The sequence below is a fragment of the Fukomys damarensis genome, unplaced genomic scaffold, assembly GCF_012274545.1.
Source record: "Fukomys damarensis isolate Sample0158 unplaced genomic scaffold, DMR_v1.0_HiC HiC_scaffold_15, whole genome shotgun sequence".
Taxonomy (NCBI): Eukaryota; Metazoa; Chordata; class Mammalia; order Rodentia; family Bathyergidae; genus Fukomys; species Fukomys damarensis.
The window spans coordinates 59,085,379-59,109,830 of NW_022900927.1; the positions used below are offsets into that span (position 1 = coordinate 59,085,379).

The window sequence follows — 24,452 nt, forward strand, 5'->3', positions numbered from 1 at the left end:
GAGGCAGGCTAGATACCTGGCCCTTGTTTGTTTTTTTGAGACAGGGTCTCACTGTATGGTTGAGACTGACCTGGAACTCACTCTGTAGTCCAGGCTGGCCTTGAACTCACAGCAATCCTGCCTCAGCCTCCCAAGTGCTGGGATTACAGGAATGCACCCCCATGCCTGGCTTTTTTGTTTTTGAGACAGGTTTTGCTGTGTAGTTCAGGCTGGCCTTGAACTCACTGTGTAGCCCAGGCTGGCCTCCAACACACTCCTGCCTCAGCCTCCCAAATGCTGTGATTACAGGCATTCGCCACCATGCCTGACTTCATTGGACCTGCTTTGTAGGATGCAAGAGTATTGCAGAATTTGATGGAGGACAATCCATACGTGGCACTGTCATTATCCCCGCTCCCATGATCCCGATACTAGAGGGCGCCATCAAACAAGGTTCAAACTGCTAAATCAAGTCATTACATTTTGTTTTGTAGCTCTCGGCCTTCACCCTGAGCTACACCCCCAACTCTTATTTTCAGGCAGAGACTTGCTTGCTAAGGTGAACTTGCTATAAATTGGACTTTCAAAGAAACACATTCCCTTGTTTATAAAGAAGAAAAATGGTGTGTGCCTCATTTGTGGATTTCAGAGAGCTGAATTAGAATTTCTTCCCTGCTACTGGGAATTGAATCCAGGGCATTTTGCTGAACTATGTTTCCAACTTTTAAATTTTATTTTGGATTTCTGAAGTAGGACTGTATTTCAGGCTGGTCTTTAACTCACTATACAGCCCAGGGCTGGCCTCAAACTTGCAGCAATCCTGCCTCTGCCTCCTGAGTCCTGGGATTACAGGTGAGCACCCCCACACCTGGTTCCTTTTTCATTTTAGACATAAGTCATTAAATTGCCCAAACTGGGGTTGAATTTGTAGTCTTCCAGCCTCACCCTCCAGAGTGCTGGGATTACAGTTATGGGCTACCACGCCTGGATGAATTATACTTAAATTTTAAGTACTGAAGATTTTCTTCTTAAATATTGTTCATGTAAGGTTTTCTAAAATGTGCTGTTGTGTCTTAATGAAGTGATTACATGGAAGCCAGACATGGTGGTGCACACCTGTAATCCCGTCACTCCGAATGCTGAGGCAGGAGAGTGGGCTGCATAGCCAGACCCGGCCTTAAACAAAACAAAATTACATGGAGTGGAGATTGGTCCTTCACTTAACGGAGACCAGAGTCAGGGTAAGGGAAGGTAGACTCCACACCAGGTGCCGCATTAGGATGTTCACAGTGATCCTCGCCCTGTGGTGAGAGAGCTCTTTACCAAAAGGTAGCCCCCTTCCTGAAACACTGCTTGATGGAGCCTGTATTGCTTGTGACGTGGGAATATCAGGCTCCAGAGTGGAGTTATATAGTAGAGACTGACCTGGAGTTCACTATGTAGCCCAGGTGAACTCAAAGCAATCCTCCTGCCTCAGCCTCCCGAGTGCTGGGATTATAGGCATGCACTACCATGCCCAGCTAAATGTCTGCTTTTTTAAAAGTTTTTTTTTTTTTTTTTTTTTTTTTTTTTTTTGGTGTGTGTGTGTGTGTGTGTGTGTGTGTGTGTGTGTGTGTGTAGTTGGGTTACAATTGATTAGGGGTTAGGGTGGTTGGATAACCAAATGGGCATAAATTATGCCTTTTCCCTGCAAATATTTCTATATTTTCCACATTTTCTGCAGAGAGCACACTAGTTTTGTACTAGCACAATGCTATTAAAACAATAGCTATTTAGGAGAAGTGTAGTGGCAGAGCCTGTGAGCACTGGTTACTGCACAATTCTTTTCTCAGGATACCTGTGAGATACTTGTAAGAAATCCTCTTTTTTTCTTTTTCCTTACTACTTTGAATCGATTATTGATTCTGACAACCAGAGCTCTAACCCCACTTCTGGCTGACCGTGAGGTTGTGAGATTACACCTGGTGACAGTTGACTGTGTACCTGGGTGTCTTCTGAAGCACCTCTTCTGCTGTTCTGCAAAAACTAAATGCTCCATCAATGTTTTCAAACAAGCAAATGCAAAGCTGTCTGCTGCCTATCTAGTGGCAAAACCCAAGTGGACAAAAGAGCCAAAATTGAATAGAAAGGGACAGGGAATACTGTTGAACCTGTTCTAGCTGCACCCATACCCTAAGTACCTAAGTATGATACTGAAACAGAACGAGGTGAGACAGGTGAGAAACTATTTTACCAGTAAGGTTTATCCTAGGTGGTCTTTGAAAGGGAGAGGCAGCAGCTGGGTGTGGCAGTGCATGCCTGTAATCCCAGCACTCTGGGAGGCTGAGGCAGGGGATCGCTGTGAGTTCGAGGCCAGCCTGGGCTACATAGTGACTTCCAGGTCAGTCTCAACTACATAGTGAGACCCTGTCTCAAAAAAAACCAAAAGAAAAAAAAAAAAAAGAAAAAAGCAGACATTTAGCTGGGCATGGTAGTGCATGCCTATAATCCCAGCACTCGGGAGGCTGAGGCAGGAGGATCGCTGTGAGTTCGAGGCCCGCCTGGGCTACATAGTGAGTTCCAGGTCAGTCTCAACTATGCAGTGAGACCCTGTCTCAAAAAAAAAAAAAGAAAAAAGCAGACATTTAGCTGGGCATGGTAGTGCATGCCTATAATCCCAGCACTCGGGAGGCTGAGGCAGGAGGATCGCTGTGAGTTCGAGGCCCGCCTGGGCTACATAGTGAGTTCCAGGTCAGTCTCAACTATGCAGTGAGACCCTGTCTCAAAAAAAAAAAAAGAAAAAAGCAGACATTTAGCTGGGCATGGTAGTGCATGCCTATAATCCCAGCACTCGGGAGGCTGAGGCAGGAGGATCGCTGTGAGTTCGAGGCCAGCCTGGGCTACATAGTGAGTTCCAGGTCAGTCTCAACTACATAGTGAGACCCTGTCTCAAAAAAAACCAAAAGAAAAAAAAAAAAAAGACAGTGACACGTTGTGATAGTCCTGTGTCAGCTTGACTAGGTCATGGTGCCGAGATATTTGCTCCAACGTTATTCTGGACGTTTCTGCAAGTTTTCCTGTTGTGGGATTAACATTTAAGTCAGTGGGCTTTGAGTTAAGCAGCTGGCCCTCCGTAGTGTGGGTGGCAGCCCACATCCAATCAGTCGAAGGCCCGAGTAGAGAAAAGACCGACCTGCTCCCAGCGCAAGAAGAAAGTCTGCTGCAAAATTGTCTTCCCACTTCAGCATCAGCTCTTGCCCAGTCTCTGGCTGATGATCCGCACGGAAGGCCCTGGACTTGCTGTCTTCTGTAATCATGTGAAGTAGTTCCTTCAAATTAAACGATGAGGTAGACACCTCCTATTGGTTCTGTTGCTTTGGAGAACCCTCACACATCAGATTCTGGTAATAATGACGCAGAAACTATTTCCTGATCAATATTTTGAAAGAGGTCGTTTGAGTGGAGTAGGTAGGTAGCTAACTCTTGGATGGCAAATAGCCAAGGGCTAGGTGAGCCGCTCTGGCGTACGAACTCATACTCTTGGAGGTCGCTAACTGTGCATCTGCATACGCTTTATCCTAGGCATGTGAAACTAGGGCTGATCCCTGTGGATATTTTTAGGTCGTATACACACAAATTTACTGAGGAATGAAGACCACTGAGCTGTGTATTTAAAGGGTACAATTTAGTTTTTGGCTCATGTATCTCCCCATAAAACCATCATCACAATCAAACTTTGTGAGCAGGAAGACACGGCGGTACATTCCCGTAACCCCAGCGCTTGGGCTGAGGGAGGAGGATCGCGAACTTGAGGCCAGCCGAACAATCTTTGTGCCTCTCTGTAGAGCCTGTAGTTCCCTCCACTCCGACCTCCGGGTACGATGGTTAATTTTATGATCTGTGATCTGTGGGATGCCCAGAAAGCTGAGAAGCGAGACATCTGGGTGTGTGTAGGGTGTTTCCAGAAGGGATTGGCATTTGAATTGGCAGACTGAAGAAAGATCACTCCGGCCGATGTGTGTGAGCGACCCAGTCCACTGAGGGCCGGAACCAAAGAGGCGGAAGCGGGTGAATCTGCCTCCATGTGAGCTGGGACATCCACCTTCTCCTGCCCTTGGGGATCAGACTCCTGCTTCTCAGGCTGGGACTCACCCCAGCAGTCTCTGGGTTCTCCAGTGCGCAGCTGCAGACGGGGGCGCCCCTTCACCTCCATAATTGTGGAAGCCAATTCCTAGACACGTGTGCCTTCTACTGGTTCTAGTTCCCTAGAGAACCCTTCTAACCAGGCAGCCGCTGATCTGCTTGCTGTCACTAGTGATTAGTTTGCCCTTTGTAGAATTTAAATGTTAGCACATCTCTCCCTCTGCAGTTGCTGTGACTGTTCTGGCCAGCCTGACTGGACAGACGACGGGCAGTTCTGGAGGGAGGGGCCCAACCACACCTGCTGTGCTTGCTGACAGCCGCTCAGGCCATGAGGGGTCAGGTCCTGCCCCACCTAGATTTCCCAGTGCTAAGCACTAGCTTGGCAGATCCTGCTTAGTCCTGCGTGTGTGTGTGTGTGCACGCGCTGTGTGTAAAACAGAGTGTGTATGCTGGGGGATGGATAAAGTTCTTGCTTTATAAAGTTGCAAGTCAAGAGCCGGGGATTTAGCTCAGTGGTGCCACCACCTGCCTCACAGGCGCAAGGTCCCGAGCTTGATTTCCGGTACCAAAAAAAAAGTTGTGAGTCCACATTCAACACCTTTATTTTGAAAATTCAATTGTTCAACATGTTAAAATGATTTATTTTCACTGTACAAAATACAGACAAATACAAAGTGGCATTCACTCCAAAATATTATTTCTGATTATCAGTCTTTTCATAAGAGGTCCCATTAAAAAAAAAAAAGTTACTGCCGGGTATGGTGGCACACACCTGTAATCCCAGTACTTCAGAGGCTGAGACAGGAGGCACTGCTGCGAGTTCAAGGACAGCCTGAACTACATAGTGAGACCCTGTCTCAAAAAACAACAACAACAACAACAGCAACAAAATAGTTACTTCAGTCTAATTCTAAACAATGTCAAACTAATCCATATTTGGAAATATGTCTTATTTTATCTTCAATATCCTTAATGTCAGATTGGGCTACGGTTAAATTATATATTTTTTCATTTAAGACAGCAATTTCTTTCCCTCTTTGTAGCAAGTCAGTACTCAATCTCCCAATGCGTAGTGTTAAATCATTTACCAATGGCTCCAAACGGGAAAAGTCCTTCTTTAGATTATACACCTTTGGTTTTAGGTCGTTTGCAAAAGTCACTGTCTTCAGAACTTTAGCCCTGTCACCTTCTAAGCTTAAAAACTTATCTGTGTGCTTGCTGAAGTCATTCTTTAGCTCAGACAGAGTCTTCTTAACTGAGTTAATTCTTTGTGAATTTTCAGATGCTGTCTTTCGGAGTGCTGCTGTTCGGTCGATGCTACTCGAGAGAAGATCACCTATGTTTTTTACTGTATTTTTTTCTACATTTTTAATTTTATTTTCTAATTCTTGCACAGAGTTGGTCAAGGATGTTACATCGGTGACTAACCCTGAAATACGTCGTATGTCTGTTTTTACAGTGGTGATCTTTAGGCCAACATCTTTTGCCGTGGAAATTGTGCTTTGGTTTGCTTTGGTAATGTCTTGAGTGAGGCCTGTCAAATAGTTGTTGAATATATCCTGTTTTTCAGTTATCCTGCTGGACCAAGATTTTACCTTATAAATCTTCTCCCGTAGTTGCTTCAGATGAACAATGATTTGAAAAGCCTTCAATTGTTCCATGAGAGCTTCACATTTCTGACACTATAAGAAAATATAATACCACAATGATTAAAGTCATCATTAAAGTCATCCTCATATTTAAAATACAGCTTTCATTTTATGTGGTGTTCTTAAGTACGACTTTACTGCTTATGGTAAAGCTTCAAGTGTAAGAGCTGTTACAGCAGTTTAAGTGTATTGTTAATGAATAAGAAGGGAAAAACGTTCAGGACATCTCATAAAACGTCACTGGAAATTACATCTTCTCAGTGTTTTTGTACTAGTGGCTCACTACATAGTGACAACCCGAGCTGAATGAGATAGCAGAGTTTCCTCTGTCACTAGAGAAGGAAAGAGAAGTCTCCAGACGAGCTTCGGTGTATCTTGGTGGTGAGAGAAAGCAGCGTGACTTCTCTCTTCTTCTGGCTTTGTTTTGTTTTTGGCATGGTGTCTTGCTGTGTTGCCAAAAGCTGTTCTTGAACTGTTGGGGTCAAGTGATCCTCCTGTCTCAGCTTTCTCAGTAGCTAAGACTACAGCTGCATGCCTGACTCTTTTTTGTACTTTCTTTTTTTGTACTGGGGATTGAACTTGGATCCTTGCGCTTGCAAGGCAAGCGGCAGCAGCACCACCGAGCTAAATCCCCGGCCCTGTTTTTGATACTTGGGGTCGGGGATCAAGCTCAGGACCGGGGATCAAGCTCAGGACCTTGCACTTGCCAGGCAGATGCTGTGCCACTGAGCTAAATCCCCAGTCCCACTTGCTCTTTTTTGCACCTTTAGTAAGATAAAGTTGACAAATAAAAATTGTGTATATTTACGGTATATAATGTTATGCTTTGATATATGTATACACTGTGAAATGATAAAATCAAGCTAATATATCCATCATTGCACAAACTTTGTTTACACTTTTTTGAGTGTTTTGAGATAGGGTTGCACTGTGGTATTCAGGCTGCCCTTGAACTTAGTGTATAGCCCAGGCTGGCCTCAAAGTCAAGGCAATCCTCCTGCATCAGCTTCCTGAGTGCTGGGATTACAGGCATGGGCCACCGCATCCAGCTTCTGTGGTAAGAATATTTAATATAAACTTTATTTGCAGTTTTCAAGTATATAGTACATTATTATTACTTACAGCCACAATGCTATAAGTAATCTCCAGAAACTCTAGCTGAAACTTCACACTGTTTTAGGAGCAATTCCTCATTTCCCTAGGCACTGCCTCCAATCCCTGGTAACCGGTCTACTCTCACTTCCATGAGCTGGACTCTGATTCTACGTACTAAGTGAGATCATGCAGTACCTGTCTTTCTTGCATAGCTTATTTTACTCGACACAGTGCTCTCCAGGTTTGTTCACGCTGCCCTAAATGACAGAATTCCTTTGTATGTCAAGGCTGACAAGTCCCATCATTATACCGTGCTTTTATCCACGTGTCCACTGGCGAGACTAAGACTTTTCAGTCTTGCTGAGCTGCATCCCAGCCCTGGACCCTGAGCTGGACTCCGTATCCTGCCTACTGAGGAGGACACTGCAAAGACCAGGGAACCGCACAGATCTTTTCTACTGCCGCCTTCATTTTCTTTGGCTACGCCTCCGAAGTGGAATGGCTGCATTACATGGCAGTTTTATTTTTAAGCTTCTGAAGAAATTTCATGTCGTTTTTCATCGCGGCTGTCCCAATCTACATTCTCATCAACAATGGACATGGGTTTATTTCCATATGCTCCTAACAGCTGTCATCTCGTTTTTGATATTTTAATGGGTGTGAGGTGATACTGTAGCTTTTTCATTTTTCTTTCATGTTTAGTGAAGTTGAACACTTTTTCCTATTCTTACTGGTTTATTGGTTGTATGTCTTTTTTTTTTTTGAGACAGAGTTTCGCTTTGTGGTTCAGGCAGAAATTTAACTCACTATGTAGCCCAAGCTGGACTCGGACTGCCCAGTGACCTTCCTGCCTCAGCTTCCCAAGTGCAGGGGTTGCACGTGTGTATCATCATGCCCAGCTATTGCCTTTTAAAAATTGGGTTGTGCTGGGAGTGGTGGCGCATGCCTGTAATCCCAGCACTTGGGAGGCTGAGGCAGGAGAATCGCTGTGAGTTCGAGACCAGCCTGAGCTACATAGTGAGTTGCAGGTCAGTCTCAACTACATAGTAAGACCCTGTCTCAACCCCCACCCCCAATTGGGTTGTTTTCTTGCTACTGAGTTGCTTGAATTCCTTATATATTTTGGACATTAATGCCTTATCAGACATATGGTTTGCAAATATCTTTTCCTATTTTATAGTTTTTTTCCCTTCATTTTATTTTCTTTGCTTGCAGTAGGTAGCTTTCTAGTTTGATGTAGTGTGTGTGTGTGTGTGTGTGTGTGTGTGTATCTATACAACAGTGCTGGAAAAGTTCAATATTTTACTGTCCTTTTTTTTTTTTTTTAAACTGGGGATCGAACTCAGGTCCTTGTGCTTGTGAGGCAGGAGGCGGAACCACTAAGCTAAATCCCCGGCCTTTACTATATTTTTAATATTTGAAATTTTATTGCATTGTGCTACCATTTAATAAAATGAAGTCAAAGAAGGGAAATGAAGGTCCTGATCATAGTGATAAAATGGGTAGGTTTGGCTGGGCATTGTGGTGCACACCTAGACTCACAGCACGGGGGGAAACTGAGGCAGCAGGATCTTAAATTCCAGCCCAGCCTGAGCAACTTAATGAATTAATGAGTCTGTGCCTCAAAATAAAACACAAAAGGGGCTGGGAATGTAGCTCAATGTGATAACCCTGAGTTCAATTCTTCTTACCAAAACAAAGCAAATATATAAAAAGGGGGTAGGTTTCATAAATAATACAAAGTTGAAGTAGCTTCAATTAGAAGATTAACATAAGCTTATAAAGTATGTGCTCATCTATGAAGATGAATAAAGAACAAATGGAAAGGGCTAGAAACATACTGTCAATGTCTGTGCCTAAGGACAGATATACACTGATTACCCTGGAAAGGGAGCTCTATTTGTTGTGTATAAGTCAGATCTTCGGCTTTTGCACAAGCTTTCAACTTGTTTCTAGAAAAGCAGTTTGTTTAAAATAGGAAATTTAACTCTGTACTCATAGTAAAGCTGTTTGATTCAGCAACTTCACTGTACTAGTATGTGCTAGCTAGAAGTCTGCTTTGAGAGCATGTGTACTTTATTTGGGGAAGCAGATTGTCAGTATTATGTAAACTTCAGAAAAAGAAAACAAGGAATAATAGCAAATATGTAGGCTGCAAAATATTCTCACATAAAAAGCATGCAGTTTAATCTAAAGATGAAAACTTTTTCTAAAATAATTATGTATTTCTTCAAAATTTTAAAGGGCTACCTTTTTTTGGGGGATGCCAGGGGTTGAGACAGGGTCTTGTTATGCAGTTCATGCTGGCCTTGAACTTACAGTGATTCTTCTGCCTCAGCCTCCGGAGTGTTGGGATTACAGGGTAGGCACCCCCCACCCCGCACTTGGGGGCTGAGGCAGGAGGACACTGGGCATTCCGAGTCCAGTCTGGGCTACATAGTGAGGTAAAGGTCAGCCTGAACCACAAATATTATCTTGGTTAACATAAAGTTATCGTAGCTAATGGGATAAAAATAAAATATGCTTGCCGGGAGTGGAGGCTCATGCCTATAATCCCAGCACTTGGGAGGCTGAGGCAGGAGGATCGCTGTGAGTTCAAGATCAGCCTGAGCTACATAGCGAGTTCCAGGTCAGTCTCAACTACATAGTGAGACCCTGTCTCAAAAAAACAAAAACAAAAACAAACAAAAATGCTCACAATGTTATTTTGATTTGATGTTAGCTTTAAAAAGAAGCCATTGCATAGTTGCAAAAGAATTACAATGAACAGCTGAAATGGGGAAGTAGAAATAGTTCTATGTAAGTACTCTTGTTCCTTTCAAATTATGTTTTAAGAAGTCAGGTGCGGTGGCACACTCCCGGAATCCTAGCTACTCTGGCAGCTGAGGCTCAAGGCTCAAAAGTTTGAGGCCAGCCTGGGCAACTTTGTGATACTGTTTCGAAATAGAAAAATAAAAAAAAAAATGTCTGGAGCTACAGCTCAGTGCTCCCTGGGTTCAATACCAATATAGAAAACAGAAGTTTTAGGATTTTTTTTTTCTCCATACCTTAATGCTACATTAGTTACTGGTGGCACAGGTTGTCCAATATTCTGAAGTTAGCTTGTGAAAATGTTATTCTGGGTATGATATTAAGGAGTAGCCACAGAAAGGAAGGAAATTAAATAGTGATTGCAAAACTATGCTATATTTTTAAGGAGAAAGTTTTGCAATGCACTGTATTTGCTGCAACAGTCTCCCAAGGGTGAAAGGCATAATGGTTTAATCTATTCATTACAGATTATCATTTATTAATGTACTCATGCTGGTAGAGTAAATGTAGCTTTGTAGCATTATTCGATTAAGACACTTCAAAAGAGATTAGCATACTCTCACAAGCATTACACCATTGAGCAAAAGCTGCTGTTTGACGTGGTAGCTTATAAAAGCAATTTAACAGGAACTTTTACAATATACTCAATTCAATGTGGTAGAAATGTGGTATACTCAATTCAATGTGGTAGTCTAGAAATTGTTATACTGAATAATTTTTAAAAGACATTTAAGGCTTAAGTAAGCCTAGGCTGGATAGGAAAGTTAGATAGCATTACACCATTGAGCAAAAGCTGCTGTTTGACGTGGTAGCTTATAAAAGCAATTTAACAGGAACTTTTACAATATACTCAATTCAATGTGGTAACAGTCTAGAAATTGTTATACTGAATAATTTTTAAAAGACATTGAAGGCTTAAGTAAGCCTAGGCTGGATAGGAAAGTTAGAGAATTTATCAGTAGATAAAAAGATTCCATCAGGAATTTGAATATTTACCAAATTCCTATTGTGTATGCAAGGCACTGAGCTAGATGTGGTCTTGTAAGGTTAATTATTGTCTAGACTTATGAGCACAGCAATGTTGTTCAATCTTTCCATAAACCTTACTAAAGGGTCTCTGAATTCTACTGAAGGGTCTGGGAATATTGATCTCTTGCCATTTAAAAACCTACCAGGCGTGGTGGCGCATGCCTGTAATCCCAGCACTCAGAGGCAGGAGGATCACTGTGAGTTCGAGACCAGCCTGGGCTACATAATGAGTTCCAGGTCAGTCTCAACTATATGGAGAGACCCTGTCTCAAAAAACCAAACCAAACCAAACCAAAACAACAACAAAAAACCCTGAAAGGCACAGTCCACACAAACCTGTGATTTCAGCACCCTGGAGACCGATATGGGATTGCTGAAGGTTGAGGCCACCTGGGCTACATAGCGAGACCCATTTTGAAAAACAAAAATAAAACCTTCAAGACAACAGTAACATTTCAAGCCAAAAGGGATCTTAGCGATTATTTGGTACAATCCTCTTACTCTATTATTTACAAACTAAGCACCCACATGAAATACCAAAGAACACAGTTTACAGATTCCAGCCTAGATCTCTTTCTCCGCCCCTGCTTTCCCAATCTTCCCTAACATTTATGGTCCCCTCTTTTTTGTAGCAGGAGTAGAACTCAGGACCTTGTGCTTACAAGGCAGGCACGGTGCCACTGAGCTAAATCCCCGTCCCCACTATGGTTCCTTATGTTCACAGCTTTAACAATTTTAGAGCACAGTTAACAGCTTTTGAGAAACAGTCTAGTTTAACAGTGACATGGTAAATAACACATGTGGCTGAATTACTACTGCCTTTGAATTCTCAAAACAGTTGTGCTGACAGCAGATTTTCTGTGACTCTTTCTTTGGTACTGGTAATCAAACTCGGGACCTTGAGTTTCCAAGGCAAGCAGCAGAACCACTGAGCTAAACCCCCAGCCCTTTTTGTGATTTTTTCCCCCCTCCTCTGGTGAACAGTAAGTAGCAGGTTCTATCATAAGGTGGGAGGTCTTTAGCCTCTGGAATTGGACAGGTGCAGTGAGTGCAAGACTGCTAATCTTAGCAGGGTGTGGTGGTGCACACCTATAATCCCATCACTTGGGAGGCTGAGGCAGGAGGGCTGCAGCAAGTTTGAGGCCAGCTAGGGTACTAATGAGTTCAAAACTAGCTTGAAACAGTGAGATGAGAGTGTCTCAAAACAAAAACAAAAACAAAAACAAAAAACAAACCAAAACACAAAAGCCTGCTAATTTTGCTGAGTCTCAATTTCCTTTTTTGTAAAGTGGATGTAACAGCTAAGCAAGCTGCAGCGAGGGATGGTGATACCACATGTAAATGCCTAGCACACAACAGCACATGGCAGGTACTAAATATACAGGACTGTTAAGATGACCATGATGAATACAAGTCTAGAAAGGTTTGGCACTAAAACATTAGTTCTTTCCTGATGTAAAGCTGAGATAGACCATTATGATTTGTAGAAAATTAATAGTGCACAGGTGAACTGAAACAAATATAAGGGAGAATTTGCAGAGCTTTTGCAACTCCAAATATGAAGTAAGTCTATAAAAACCATGAAAGTTTTTTTTGTATATATGGTGAATTTACATTGTTATTATACAGTACAAAGACATCATGACAAATGTTGATCAAGATTAAGGCTCATAAAAATGTCTACAATCAGGCTTAAGGTAATACCATTAACTTTATATCTTACAGCTTTAATTTTCCATGAAGGAACATGAGCTAATAAATCAACAATTTTCATTACAAAACAAATGTACACTTAGTCAACAGCTTCTAATCATTAGGCAGAATTTTGGGAAATATCTATATTTCTATCTTTATTTCATTTTTTGTTTTGTTTTTTGGCACCAGGGATCGAACTTGGGCCCTTGTGTTTGCAAGGCAGGCGGCAGAACCACTGAGCCAAACCCCAGCCCTAAAAACACACTTCAAATCTTTCACCCAAAAGTTTAAAAACGAGTAGGTGTCTGTTTCATAAAACTGCTTTGTTTGTGCTATATTAAAAAAATACTCAGTACTCTATAATTGATATAAAATGTATCAAGTACAATGATACGAAACATGTCTTAGAGTACTCCCAATTTCCTTAAAGATTAATAATGTAATTTAATATCTGATACACAGGAAGTTTTTGAAATTTCAAATATTTGTGTTAACTACATGGCGGAAAAAACAAGACTACATATACATAAATTTAACATTTTAGGGCTGGGGATTTAGCTCAGCAGTTCCCTGGCCTGCCTTTCAAGTGCAAGGACCCGAGTTCAATCCCCGGTACCAAAAAAAACCATTTTAGATAGAAAAACCTTTCAGTAAAACAATACACACACATTTCAAGTTTCCTCGTGATACTTGTTAGAAGGGCAGTTTTGATTTAGAGCATGGTGGCCACCTTGTTTCAATTTACTTTCAATAACCATTACCCTGGCATTTAAAAGGTAATATCAAAATTGATTCCGCTCTCTTCACAGACCAAAAACAAAAAATATTACATCTACCCCAACAGGATGGAGGTTGAAACAATAAGGTTTCCACTAAATTAATACTCTATTTTATTTTTAAACTTTAAAAATTTTATTAGTACATGTTTGCAGTACATGCAGTTTACATGCATTTTGGGGGGTGGGTACATGCACACACTACAGCTTCTTTTAACCCCTTTCCTTCTTCCTCTAATTCTGATTTTCATTCTTGTTACTATTAATCTTCTCATGCTATGGCATATGACGTTTACGTTCACGGAGGTTACTGGGTTCCTGTACACGGCACATCTTTGTTTTACTGATTTCCCCTTTCCCTCCTCCTCACCCCTCGCCCTTGTTCCCCTGGACTCCTTCCCTGTTGCAGGAGATTCATCCCCTTATCCCCTTCTATCTGTTCTTCCTTGGTTATTCTTTTTGTCTGTACTTTGCCTCACTCAAATGAGAGATACCATCAGCATTTAAGCTTGCGTTGTCTGGTTCATTTCACTCAACATTGTATTTTCCAAGTACATCCATTTTCCTACAGATGTCTCAAATTCACCATTCTTTATAGCTGAGTGGGTACTCTATTATATACAGATAATTTTTTATCCAAGCATCTATTGATGGGTGCTTACAGGATTTAGTTATCACAAACTGTGCTGCTATAAACATATAATAACCTATTTTATTGATATTCAAATAAAAGCAAACAAGTACAGTTTTGTCAGTGCAGATAAAAACTTGAGACATTCAGGAGTCAAGAAACATACTGTTAAGATTCTATAAATTAATGCTATGACTCAATAATAGCACTCTTCCAGGCTTATTTTATAACTCATGGCTATTTACCACAGGCCCTTGTAGTTCCTGTGGGTTTGGGATTTTCCAAAAACTTGCAAATTTATGTAATAAAACTACTTGACTGTAACTACCTTTTGTAACTAACTGCTTTCAAGTTCTTTGTGTTGAATTCCACTGAAACTGCCTAGAAAAGTGGAATGGTTACTGGTAGGAAAGAAAAAGAAAAAAAGAAAGTAAAGAAAGAAAGGAAGGAAGAAAAGAAAAGAACCAGATTTCCATATGCAACTACATACTGTAGTTGGCTACATTTTAGAACTTTTAATAAAATCAATGTGAGCCAGGCATGGCAGCGCATGTCTGTAATCCCAGCACTTGGAAGCTGAGGCAGGAGGATTGCCACAAGTTTGAGGCCAGCCTGGACTACATAGTAAGTTTAAGACCAGCCTGGATGACAAAGACCCTGTCTCAAAAAATAGTTCTGTAAGTGCGGGGAATCTTTAAAATAATGACACATTTTTAATCATAATTATCACCATTTATTATGTTGCTTTTTTTCCTCTTTAAAACAAGCTGCAGGCTTATTTATATATTTTTATTTTTCATGTATTTTTATTTTAACTTGACTAATTTATCAAGAGATTATGTATACAGCAAACTCAGGAGTCTATCCCAGTTTGAACTTTAAAAATAAAGGCCCAGGTATACAAAGATATTCCACAAGTTCATACTTCGAAGCATATACAACTACTAGGAAAGAGCTGAAATAAAAACATATTTACTCACATTTTCATATTTTAAAATTCTTATGAGTATCTGTAACACAGTTTAGAACCTTAACAAAAAGTAAACTATTTCCCAGCCTTCATAGTATTTAGAAAGTGCATATTAATTTATAGAAAAGCCTCTACGCTCTCCCTGAGGCACATCATATATAGTACAGACAAAACTCCTATGAACTTGGTTGTCTCGATTCTTAGCCTGCAGTGAATTAGCAAAGGAAAGCAGGGAACTGGCTGAGGCAGGCATGTTGTCTACCAACCAGCCTGATACCAAGATCAGGTGGCAAAAAGGTAAAAGAAATAGACACAGGTTTGAAAAATAGCAAACTAGAGTCATTTAGTGAAATGGTAAACACTCTTCAATAGTTCCTAGAGACAGCAATGTATTTGGGTCTAATACAGTATAGGCTAAATTAGTAATGATGTTAATTACTGGAAGATATTTTAAAAATTAAGTATATTGCCTTAAAAACAGACAAATATGTATTTCAGAACCACAGTATTTCTATTTGAAATGGTTAAGTAACTTTTAGAGCTTAAAAGATAAACCTTGATTATGTGGATAATCCATTTGTGTGGATATCTGACATTTTTCCAATAAAGTAAGAAATATGAATATAACTAAAAAACATGGAAATAACCTATTTACATATAAGAATATGGTTCATCAGATGAACTTAAAAATCATCACTAATTTCCTTATTTTCTAGATTATAGTCTTCCAAAGTTCCCTTTTCTTTTGTACGTGACTTTGCTAAAACATCATGAACTTTTCTCTTTAGAATATTTAGCTCATCTTGCACCTTTAACATGATATTATCATACTCAATTCCTTCCAGGGTTTTCTGCAGTTCCATTATTTCGGATATTGCTTTCAGCATATCATCTTCCATGTTAAACATCTGCATGGTCAGCTCTTCTATTTTCTTTTCTGTTCCCACCAGGTCCTGAGATACTCTGAGAACAGAGTGAATAGCGTTTTCGATTGTAGGCAAATACATCGTACATTCGTCAACTTTGGGCTCGTAGTTGGAAAGTTTATTAGTCAGATCTTCATCTCTGGCAAGGAGAGCATTCTGTTCCTCTTCTAACTTCTCAACAGCTTTTGTATCAGAGCCAAGCTGCTCCTCTACTCGCATAAGATCTTCCTCTTCTTGTCTTTTAACTGTCCTAATATTTTGTAGTGTGCTGTCTTCCAAATCTTTTAGCCGTTCTGTGAGCAATTTTATTCCCTGTTCAGCTGAGTTAATTTGGACAGTAACTTGAGAATGTATATGCTTTGCTTCTGCTTTGAAAATGTCTGTGTTACCATTCATTTCTGCTAGACTCCTCTTCCAGAAATCTGTAATATTTTGGAATTTCTCATTAAGGGTTTGCATCTTTTGAGTGAGCATCTCTTCACTGTTTTGAATGTCATGCATGAATTTTTGGAGGCTGGATACTTCCTGTTCAAACTGGGTCATCAAAGACATGGAAGATGTGGCTTCCTGCAGGGTACTTTCAGTAGACTCAAGCTGCATTTATAACACAAAACAATTCCCAAGGCTACTTAATAATTTTTATATTACAGAAACACACTTCAACAATCAGGACCATAACACATGCCAAATTCAAATTCTGAAGATGTCTCAAATATCCAAGTATGTCAGAATCACAATGACAAGAAATTAATTACTTTAAAAGCTGTTTTAACAAATTTAATAGATTAGCTGTATGCCAGAAAAACATATATATGAATTTATAATTCTAGATATTTGTACATTTGCACAGAGGTATTTTCAAAAGAAAGAAAATGTTAGAGAATTTTGAAGTATATCATTTTCCTCTTTTTCACTCCAATGGACAATAACTTAGATGTAATTTTTATGGTTTGTTGGCTTATTTATTGTTTTTTGAGACAGTCTCACCACGTAGTTTAGGCTGGATTCAAACTCACTATGTAGCCCAAGTGGACCTTGAGCTTGAGGCAATCTGGCCTCAGCCTCATGAATGCTGGGATATAGGCATGTGCCACCATGCCCAGTCCGAGGGTTTTTTAGAAACTGCAACTCTGTAAAATTTGTTGCCTTCCCTAAATCCTATGATTGTAGAAGAGTTTCTGTCTGAAAAAACATTTTTAGCCAACTTCTTATGGAGAAGGTACTAGAATCATATCTTACAAAAGCAACAGTAAAAAAATGAAACCCAGTTTAGTGAGAAGAGTAACATCAAGTGGTAAAGTATTCTAAGGAACCGCAAATTCATAAGTCCCAGGTGCCTCTTAATATATATCTAGAATATGGAAGGACAAAGCCACAGACCTTCTTTTAGTCTACATTTGCACACGGGTAACTTTAGACACTGTGGGATGTTGTAGCATTGTGTTGAAGACATAACATGAATAAAACAACTTTTGCCAAAAGCAGTTTGATTTGGGGAGAAATTTTCTAAGTCTGTCTGCACTATAACAGAGAAAGAATTATGGAAGCACTTGGGTAGAGACATAACTCAGACTTCATAAACAACTATTCTGTAAATATTACTAAGATCTGCTGCCAGTCATTTCTCTAAATCATCCTACACACTCCTCCCACATTAACCTTTTAAAATTGCCATGCAACCAGGTGTGATGGTGCATGCCTATAGTCCCCCCACTTGGAAGCCCAAGGCAGAAGGATCACTTAGAGTTTGAGGCTAGTGTGGGCTACACAGTGAGCTCAAGGCCGCTATGAAACAGTGAGAGCTTGTTTTAAAAAATCAAAACCAAACCAAGCCGAAAAACTGCTATGTACATCAATGCACAGTTGAAAAAAAAAATCTTTGCTATTTTCTGATACTTCTAGGGTAGGTCTATAACCCTAGGCCTGATAGCCTGAGCTCCTGTAGTACCTACTATATTACGTATTTGTCAAGTCTAATTAAAAATTTGAGGGTTCACTCTGTTCCAGATCTTGTGCTAGACAGTGGTTGTAAAATATATCAGGCTGGGGATTTAGCTCAGTGGAACCACACCCATCTCATAAGTGCAAGGTCATGAGTTTGATTCCCCAGTAGTGAAGAGGGGTTATATATCATACGTATCAGTATCAGTACCCAGTTTTATAATTTGATAGAGGATAGTGTTTTGGATCTTCTACGTCATAGAATCCTAGTAAGATTTTTGTGTGTGCTGTAATGGGGACTGAACCCAGAACCTAGACTTTACACAGCCCTTTATTATATATGTATTTTTTTTCTTTCTTTCTTTTCTTTTATTTTTTTTGGTACTGGGGATCAAACTTGGGTCCTTGCACTTGTGAGGCAGGTGGTGGCATCTTTTTATTATTATTAAAAAAAATTTTCAGACAGGGTCTCACAAAGTTGCTAAATTGCCCAGGCTGGGGTTGAACTTGCAATCCTCCTGCCTCAGTCTTCCAGAGTGCTCCACTAAGACCCACTGAGTGCATTCTGCGAGTTTGTTCATTTCTAGGTGCTTGGGAAATAAAGATAAAAGATGCAAGGATTGGGGATGTGTGCGGTTAGGTGTAAAGCACTTGACTAGCACGTATCAAGCCCTGGGCTTCATCCCTAGCATTGGGGTGCGTGCAGTGTTTAATCTAAATAGATATAGGGGACAAATTTAGGACAAGAAGATCACAATGGATGAGGAGTAGTGTCATGACAGAATGAGCACAGGGAGCAATGAGGCTTAGAAGAGGGGTAAGTCGGGGGCGATGAAGAAAAGCTTACACGAGTAAAACTGGATTCATTAGCAGACTGGTGCATTTGTCAAGTGAAGGCCTGAAAGCTTCTGAATTTTCTTCTGGGAAGAGAATGTGTCTTACAACTTTTTTATAGCCCTCATATCCCGAGTGCAAAGAACATGTTTGTTATGTTTATGAAGAAGAAAGGCTATTGGGGCACATGGCAATCAAGACCTACAGCAATTCCAGGTGACAGGTGGGAACAATGTGCAACAGACCACTCTGAGATATTGTGTACACATTAGTTTAATGCACACTCGTACCAAAATACAAGTTCCTTTAAACACTAATTCCGAAAAAATACTTGCAGTTGGTGATAATGTTAGGTTTGGTTGTTTCAGCAGTATCTTAAACAGGTAAGCCTCTCTTCACCCAGGATAATTTCCTGATAGAACTGTTTATCAGAGCGTAACTAATCTGGATACAGCACACCCTAAGTACAAAATCCACTTTCACAGTAAAGTTTCAAACTTCAGCCTGCACATATTAAGTTCCTAACGTGTTACAATAACTAGCATTTATGGGCTCCCAATGTATTTTAATAGTTTTCCAGTGTTTTGAAAAGAGCTAGTATCTTGAATTAGTGCTTGAAAGTTTTCAAAGGGTTTGTATATACATCTTGTCCAACCCTTATAAAAATCTTGTCATGTGTAAAATCTAATGAATGAGATGAAACAGAAGCCAAGAGAAGTCCCAGTGATTTGTCCAAGGGGACACAATGGTGATGAGTGCCCACCTCCTACTGAAAAGGCAGCTATGATTCAATTACTGCCCAGGAAAGGCTGGGAGGGAGAGATGAAAAGGCTGAACATTTCCTGAATTCTGTATTTTAAACATGTGTTTCCAAAGCTTTTAAATTGTTACCCAGATGGGGATTTAGATCAGTGTTTCTGCAGCCTGCCTCGCGAGTACAACGTCCTGAGTTCAACCCCCTGTACCAAAAAAAAAAAAAAAAAAAAGAAAGAAAATCTAGTCTGAGCACACAGGCCTCTAATACCAGCAGTCTGTGAAGCTGAGGAAGGAGGACTGCAAGTCTGAGCCCAAACAGGGCAATTTAGTGGCTTAGCAAGATCTTGCCTCAAAGAAAAGGTGGGGATTTAGCTCAGTGGCACCTTGTCTGCCCAGAAGTGCAAGGTCCTGGGTTCAATCCTGAGTACCCTCCCACAAAAAGCTGGGAATGTAGCTCAGTCCAAGGGTCCTGGGTTCAATTTGTAGTATGGGGCTGGGGAAAGGAAATCTAATTTTGTTCAAAACTTGTTTTCAATAGCTTTTAATTAAATGTGTAGAATTTCCAGCTCCTGAAATGTTTTTTCTATCAGTGTGTTAGAGTGCCACCACCAATGACAACCTGGTTCCAACCTGGGCCCTAAGTCAAAAAGCAATGTCTCTACAGTTCCTTCCCAGGAGCCCCTAGGCTCACCTTCTGGGAATCCTCCCACATGGGTAAGGGAGCTTAATTTTCATCTCTTCTAGGGAACTTAAATGCTCATCCTATGCATGAGGCTTCAAGGGCTCAGACCCTCCATTTTATATCTATGTTTATTTTAAAAAAGAACTTATTTAAACCAAACTAAAATTTGCATACTATACAATTTACAAACTAAAGTGTATGATTCAGTATCGACAGAGTTGCACAACCATGACCACAATTAAATTTGGATCATTCTTGTTATTCCAAAACAAAACACTGTACCCCCAGCTATCATTTCCCAACCTCCCACAACCCCAAATCAAGGCAACCACGGAGCTATTCTCTATCTTCATAGATTTTCCTATTCTGGAAACTTATTTTATTTTTTATTCAAAATAGACTGTGCTCAAGGAAACAATAATGACCCTAACATATCCAAGGAAATGGAAATCTTCCAAAGTGAGCTCTCATACCATACTGGAGTGAGACTAGAAACCGACAGCAGAAACAGGAGAACAAACTTTTCTTTTTTCCTATCATCTTTTATTTCATGCTTTATTTATATATTAACTTTTTTATATAAGGGAAATCATGTGATGTTCAAGCTTATGTATTTGATTTTCTTCACTCAACATTAAAGTGCATCCCTTTTCCTACAAATGCCTCAAGCCCATCTCTCTTTATAGCACAGTAGTTCACACTCTGTGGTGTATGAATACCATACTTTACCCATTCGTGTGTTGATAGGCATACTGGCCGCTTCCAAGACTTATGAATTGTCTTTGTCTATGTTTATAACATCTTGCCCACCCTGTCATCAAGCACAAGTCCTTGTCTACCCTACAACATTAGTAAAAGTTTCGTGATGAATAAAGAGGCACATTTCCCAGTGATAGCTTGGTAGGAGACAAAAGGCCACAGGATACCTTATTTTTTATTTATTTATTTATATATATATTTTTGGTACTGGGGATGGAACTCAGGACCTGGAGCTTGTGAGGCAGGCGTAGCCCCACTATACCTTATTGTTCACAGCTGACCTTCTCTGGAGAGATGTGAGTTTGTGAGTTACAACAATAATAATGCATCTGGCAGGAATCAGCATGTGCAAGGTGAAGAAATTTTGGGGCCTCACGCTTAGCAAGGCATTCCACCGAACCGCTGAGCTAAATCCCGGCCCTATCAATCATATTTTCAATGCTCTTGGTACGTGACACTGAAAACCTTGTTCTTTCAAAATGCAGTGAGTCTAAATTGGATGAGAGAGAGAATGTCAAGAGGTAGGAAGACCAGTAAGAGCACAACAGTAATAGTTTAAAGGGCAGGAAGAAAGTATTGCTGAGATGGGAGTAGAGAAATACAGAGGTGAAGTAAAATGAGAACATTTCCCAGATAAGTTAATTATTAATAATTACCTTTTCTGAAATTAAACTGATTTTACTTTCAAGTCCTTTGAACTCACTGTTTTCTATTTTCAATAACTGGTATTGGTTTTCCACCTTTGCAAACTTTTCCGATTGTTGAAATACAAACCTGGAAAGAGAAAATAAAATCACTACTGCCCAGGCCATAGTCATCTGAATTTGAAAGGATTATTTATGATACCCACTTCTGGTAAGAACATTAATTCTGGTATGGGTAGCTACAACTTTTGTCAGTGTCTTCCAACATTCACACAGCCTGCTCGTTTAACGCTGAATAAACATAACACTGCCTTTGTTCACATTCATAGCCCATTGAGAGAGGTAATAAGACATCTGCACAAGAAATATTTTGGAAGATAACTACATTGACTTATTTAGAACAAGACTGTTGATCTCAACTATTTTTTCAATATCTAGAAAACAGGTATTTTAGAGGCGAAACAACAAATGGACAGTGGTTCAAAAGCTTCCCTGCATACTGGAATTATCGGGCAGCTTTAACAAATTTGATGACTGTGTCACACCCACAGAGATTAATTTAACTGGTCTGGAATGTGGCTTGCCTATTAAAAACTTTTATAGTACTAGTCAAGCTAAGAACCACTAACTGACCATGTTTTGTAAATTCATTTCTACTGAAAGACAAAGATTCCAAAGCTTAATGGAAAGGTAAGAGATTTAAAAGCTATTTTTTATTTTACTCTTTATATTTGGGTTTCTCACATAAGAAAAACTACACCATATTAAACTTGTGTATCTGATTTATTTCACTTAACATTACTGTCTTCAGGTACATCCATTTACCTACAAATGCCTCAAGTTTATCCTTCTTTATGGCAGAGCAGTACTTTATTGTGTGTAAATATATTTTTAATCCATTCATCTGTTGATGGACATATAGACTGTTTCCAAAATTTAGCTATTATAAATTGTGCTGCTATAATATGGATATATGCATCATAATTTTAACTCTTTCAGGAAGATACCCAGAAGGGGTATAGCTGGGTCAAATGAATGTCCATTTTTACTTTTTTTTTTTTTCCTGGAGACAGGGTCTCACTCTGTAGTCCAAGCTGGCCTTAAACTCACAGTAATCCTCCTGCCTCAACCTCCCAAATGCTGAGATTACAGGGGTGCACCACCACACTTGGCTTTCTTTGAGGAATTTCTATACCTTTCTCCATAATGGTACTAGTTTACATTCCCATCAAGAATGCAGACTTCCTCTCTCCTCACATCCTCACTAGCATGTTATTACTAGTTTTTTTTCTCATGATAGCCATTCTTTGTGGTGAAAGATGGTTATTTGTGTAGTGTCTGGTCCCCCCACACCCCCAGAGATCGAACTCAGGACCTTGCACTTGTGAGGCAGGCCTGGTATCACTGAGTTAAATCCCTGGCCCTCAGTGTAGTTTTAACTTGCATTTCTCTGATGGCCAGTGATATGGCACATTTTTTTCATGTATTTATTGGCCACAAGTACTTCTGAGAAGTGACTATTCATTTTGGTTGCCCATTTATTGATTGGGTCTTTTATTTTTGTGTGGTCTTTTTTTTTTTAGTTCTTTATATAGTCTAGATTTCAGTCCTTGTCCAAAAATAGCTGGCAAAATTTTTTTCCTATTCGGCTCCTCTTCACACTATTGATTGTTTCCTTTCACATGCAGAAGCTTAATGGTATGATCCCACTTGTTGGTTCTCCATATTATTTCTTGTGCCACTGGGGTTCTGGTCAGAAAGTCTTTGGCTCTGCCTTCAGAAGTTTTACCTATTTTGTCTTCTGGGAGATTGTTTTAACATTTAGATCTTTCATCCATTTTGGCTTTTAGCTTAGTACATAGTGAAATATATGGGTCTAGACTCAATCTTCTGCATGTGGATATCCAATTTCCCAGCACCATTGATTAAAGAGGCTATATTTCCTCCATTGTTTTTGGTCCCTTTGTCAGAGATGTCTGAGTTGACTGGGTTTGTTTCTACTTTCTCTATGCTGTTCCACTGATCCACATTTGTTTCTGTGCCAATACCATGCTGTTTTTATCACTGTAGCTTTACAATGTAACTTCAAATCTGGGATTGTGATGCCTCCTGTTTTGCTGTTACAAAAAAAAAAACATTTCATGTCTACTATAAGTTTTTTTTTGGTAGCAGGGATTGAACTCAAAACTTTGGGCTTACAAGGCAGGCACGTTGCCACTGAGCTACATTCCTGGCCCATAGGTTTGTTTGTTTTTTGAGACAGGGTCTCACTACGTAGTTCAGGCTGGCCTCGAACTCTTGGCGATCCTCCTGCCTCAGCCTCCTGAGTACTGGGATAAGATTATTTTTAATATTCATTTTCTCAGTCATACCGAACCATCACTATATGCTTGGTTTAAAATTTATCAATGTTCAATAAAGTTTATCAATGTTCAATCGTAAAGTGCTTAGATTTTTGCAGCTTTATAGAGTAGTTCAATCTGTAACTTAGGAAAAGACGTTATATTCATAACACATGCAATGGATCAGAGTCTGAGAAATCCTCCGAACTTTACTGCTACTAGTTTGTTGCTTAGAGATCATAATGAACTCTTTCTAAATTGCGCACATATCCATCAGACCTTTCTGGGTGGAGTGGGGCAAATTTGTCCTGAACAGCGTAGAGTGGACAAGAAGTAACGGTTTATAACAGAGTAAACGAGTTTTAGTGTAGTAGATGCTTAATAAAGCATGACCAATAGTCGGGTGTGGAGGCACTTGCTCGTAATCCCAGCACTCTGGGAGGCTGAGGCAGCAGGATCCCAAATTCAAGCTCAATCTGCGCAATTGGGCAAGATCGTCTCAAAATATAAATGATGGAGTGGCCGAATCTGCAGCGTTTAAGAAATGGCTGACTCGTTCTCAAACTTCAAGCTCAACTCCAGCTGTGCGACAAGGATATGCACGACTAGTGCGGAGAATCAACGAATTTCAAGAAACGATCTCCAGAAAGAAAGGAAAGGTGGGCTGCGTCCTAGGTCCGGGGCGAGGCAAAGGCTCCAGCCGCAGTCCGGGGAGCGGGGGTTTCGACATGCCCAGCCCCCGGCAGCACGTCCACTTACCAGGCCAGGCCCAGGCACGTCCCCAGCGACAGCAGGCTCAGCCCGGTGCGGG

General features: G+C 40.3%; 1 protein-coding gene across 2 annotated transcripts in view; it reads right to left on the minus strand.

The window, feature by feature from the left end:
* Positions 1-4,925: 4,925 nt before the first annotated feature.
* Ikbip (IKBKB interacting protein) overlaps positions 4,926-24,452 on the minus strand; it is a 19,814-nt gene continuing 287 nt past the window's right edge. The window contains exons 2-4 of one of the 2 annotated variants that reach the window (XM_033763845.1): positions 24,401-24,452; positions 21,312-21,429; positions 4,926-5,783 (exon numbers count right to left, since the gene is read on the minus strand). The exon at positions 24,401-24,452 is cut by the window's right edge and continues 14 nt beyond it. In XM_033763845.1, coding sequence (XP_033619736.1) covers positions 5,022-5,783; positions 21,312-21,429; positions 24,401-24,452 — 932 coding nt within the window. In that variant the 3' untranslated portion in view covers positions 4,926-5,021. Of the gene's footprint in view, positions 5,784-14,432; positions 16,278-21,311; positions 21,430-24,400 lie in introns of those variants that run through there. The other variant, XM_033763844.1, reaches the window with a different exon arrangement.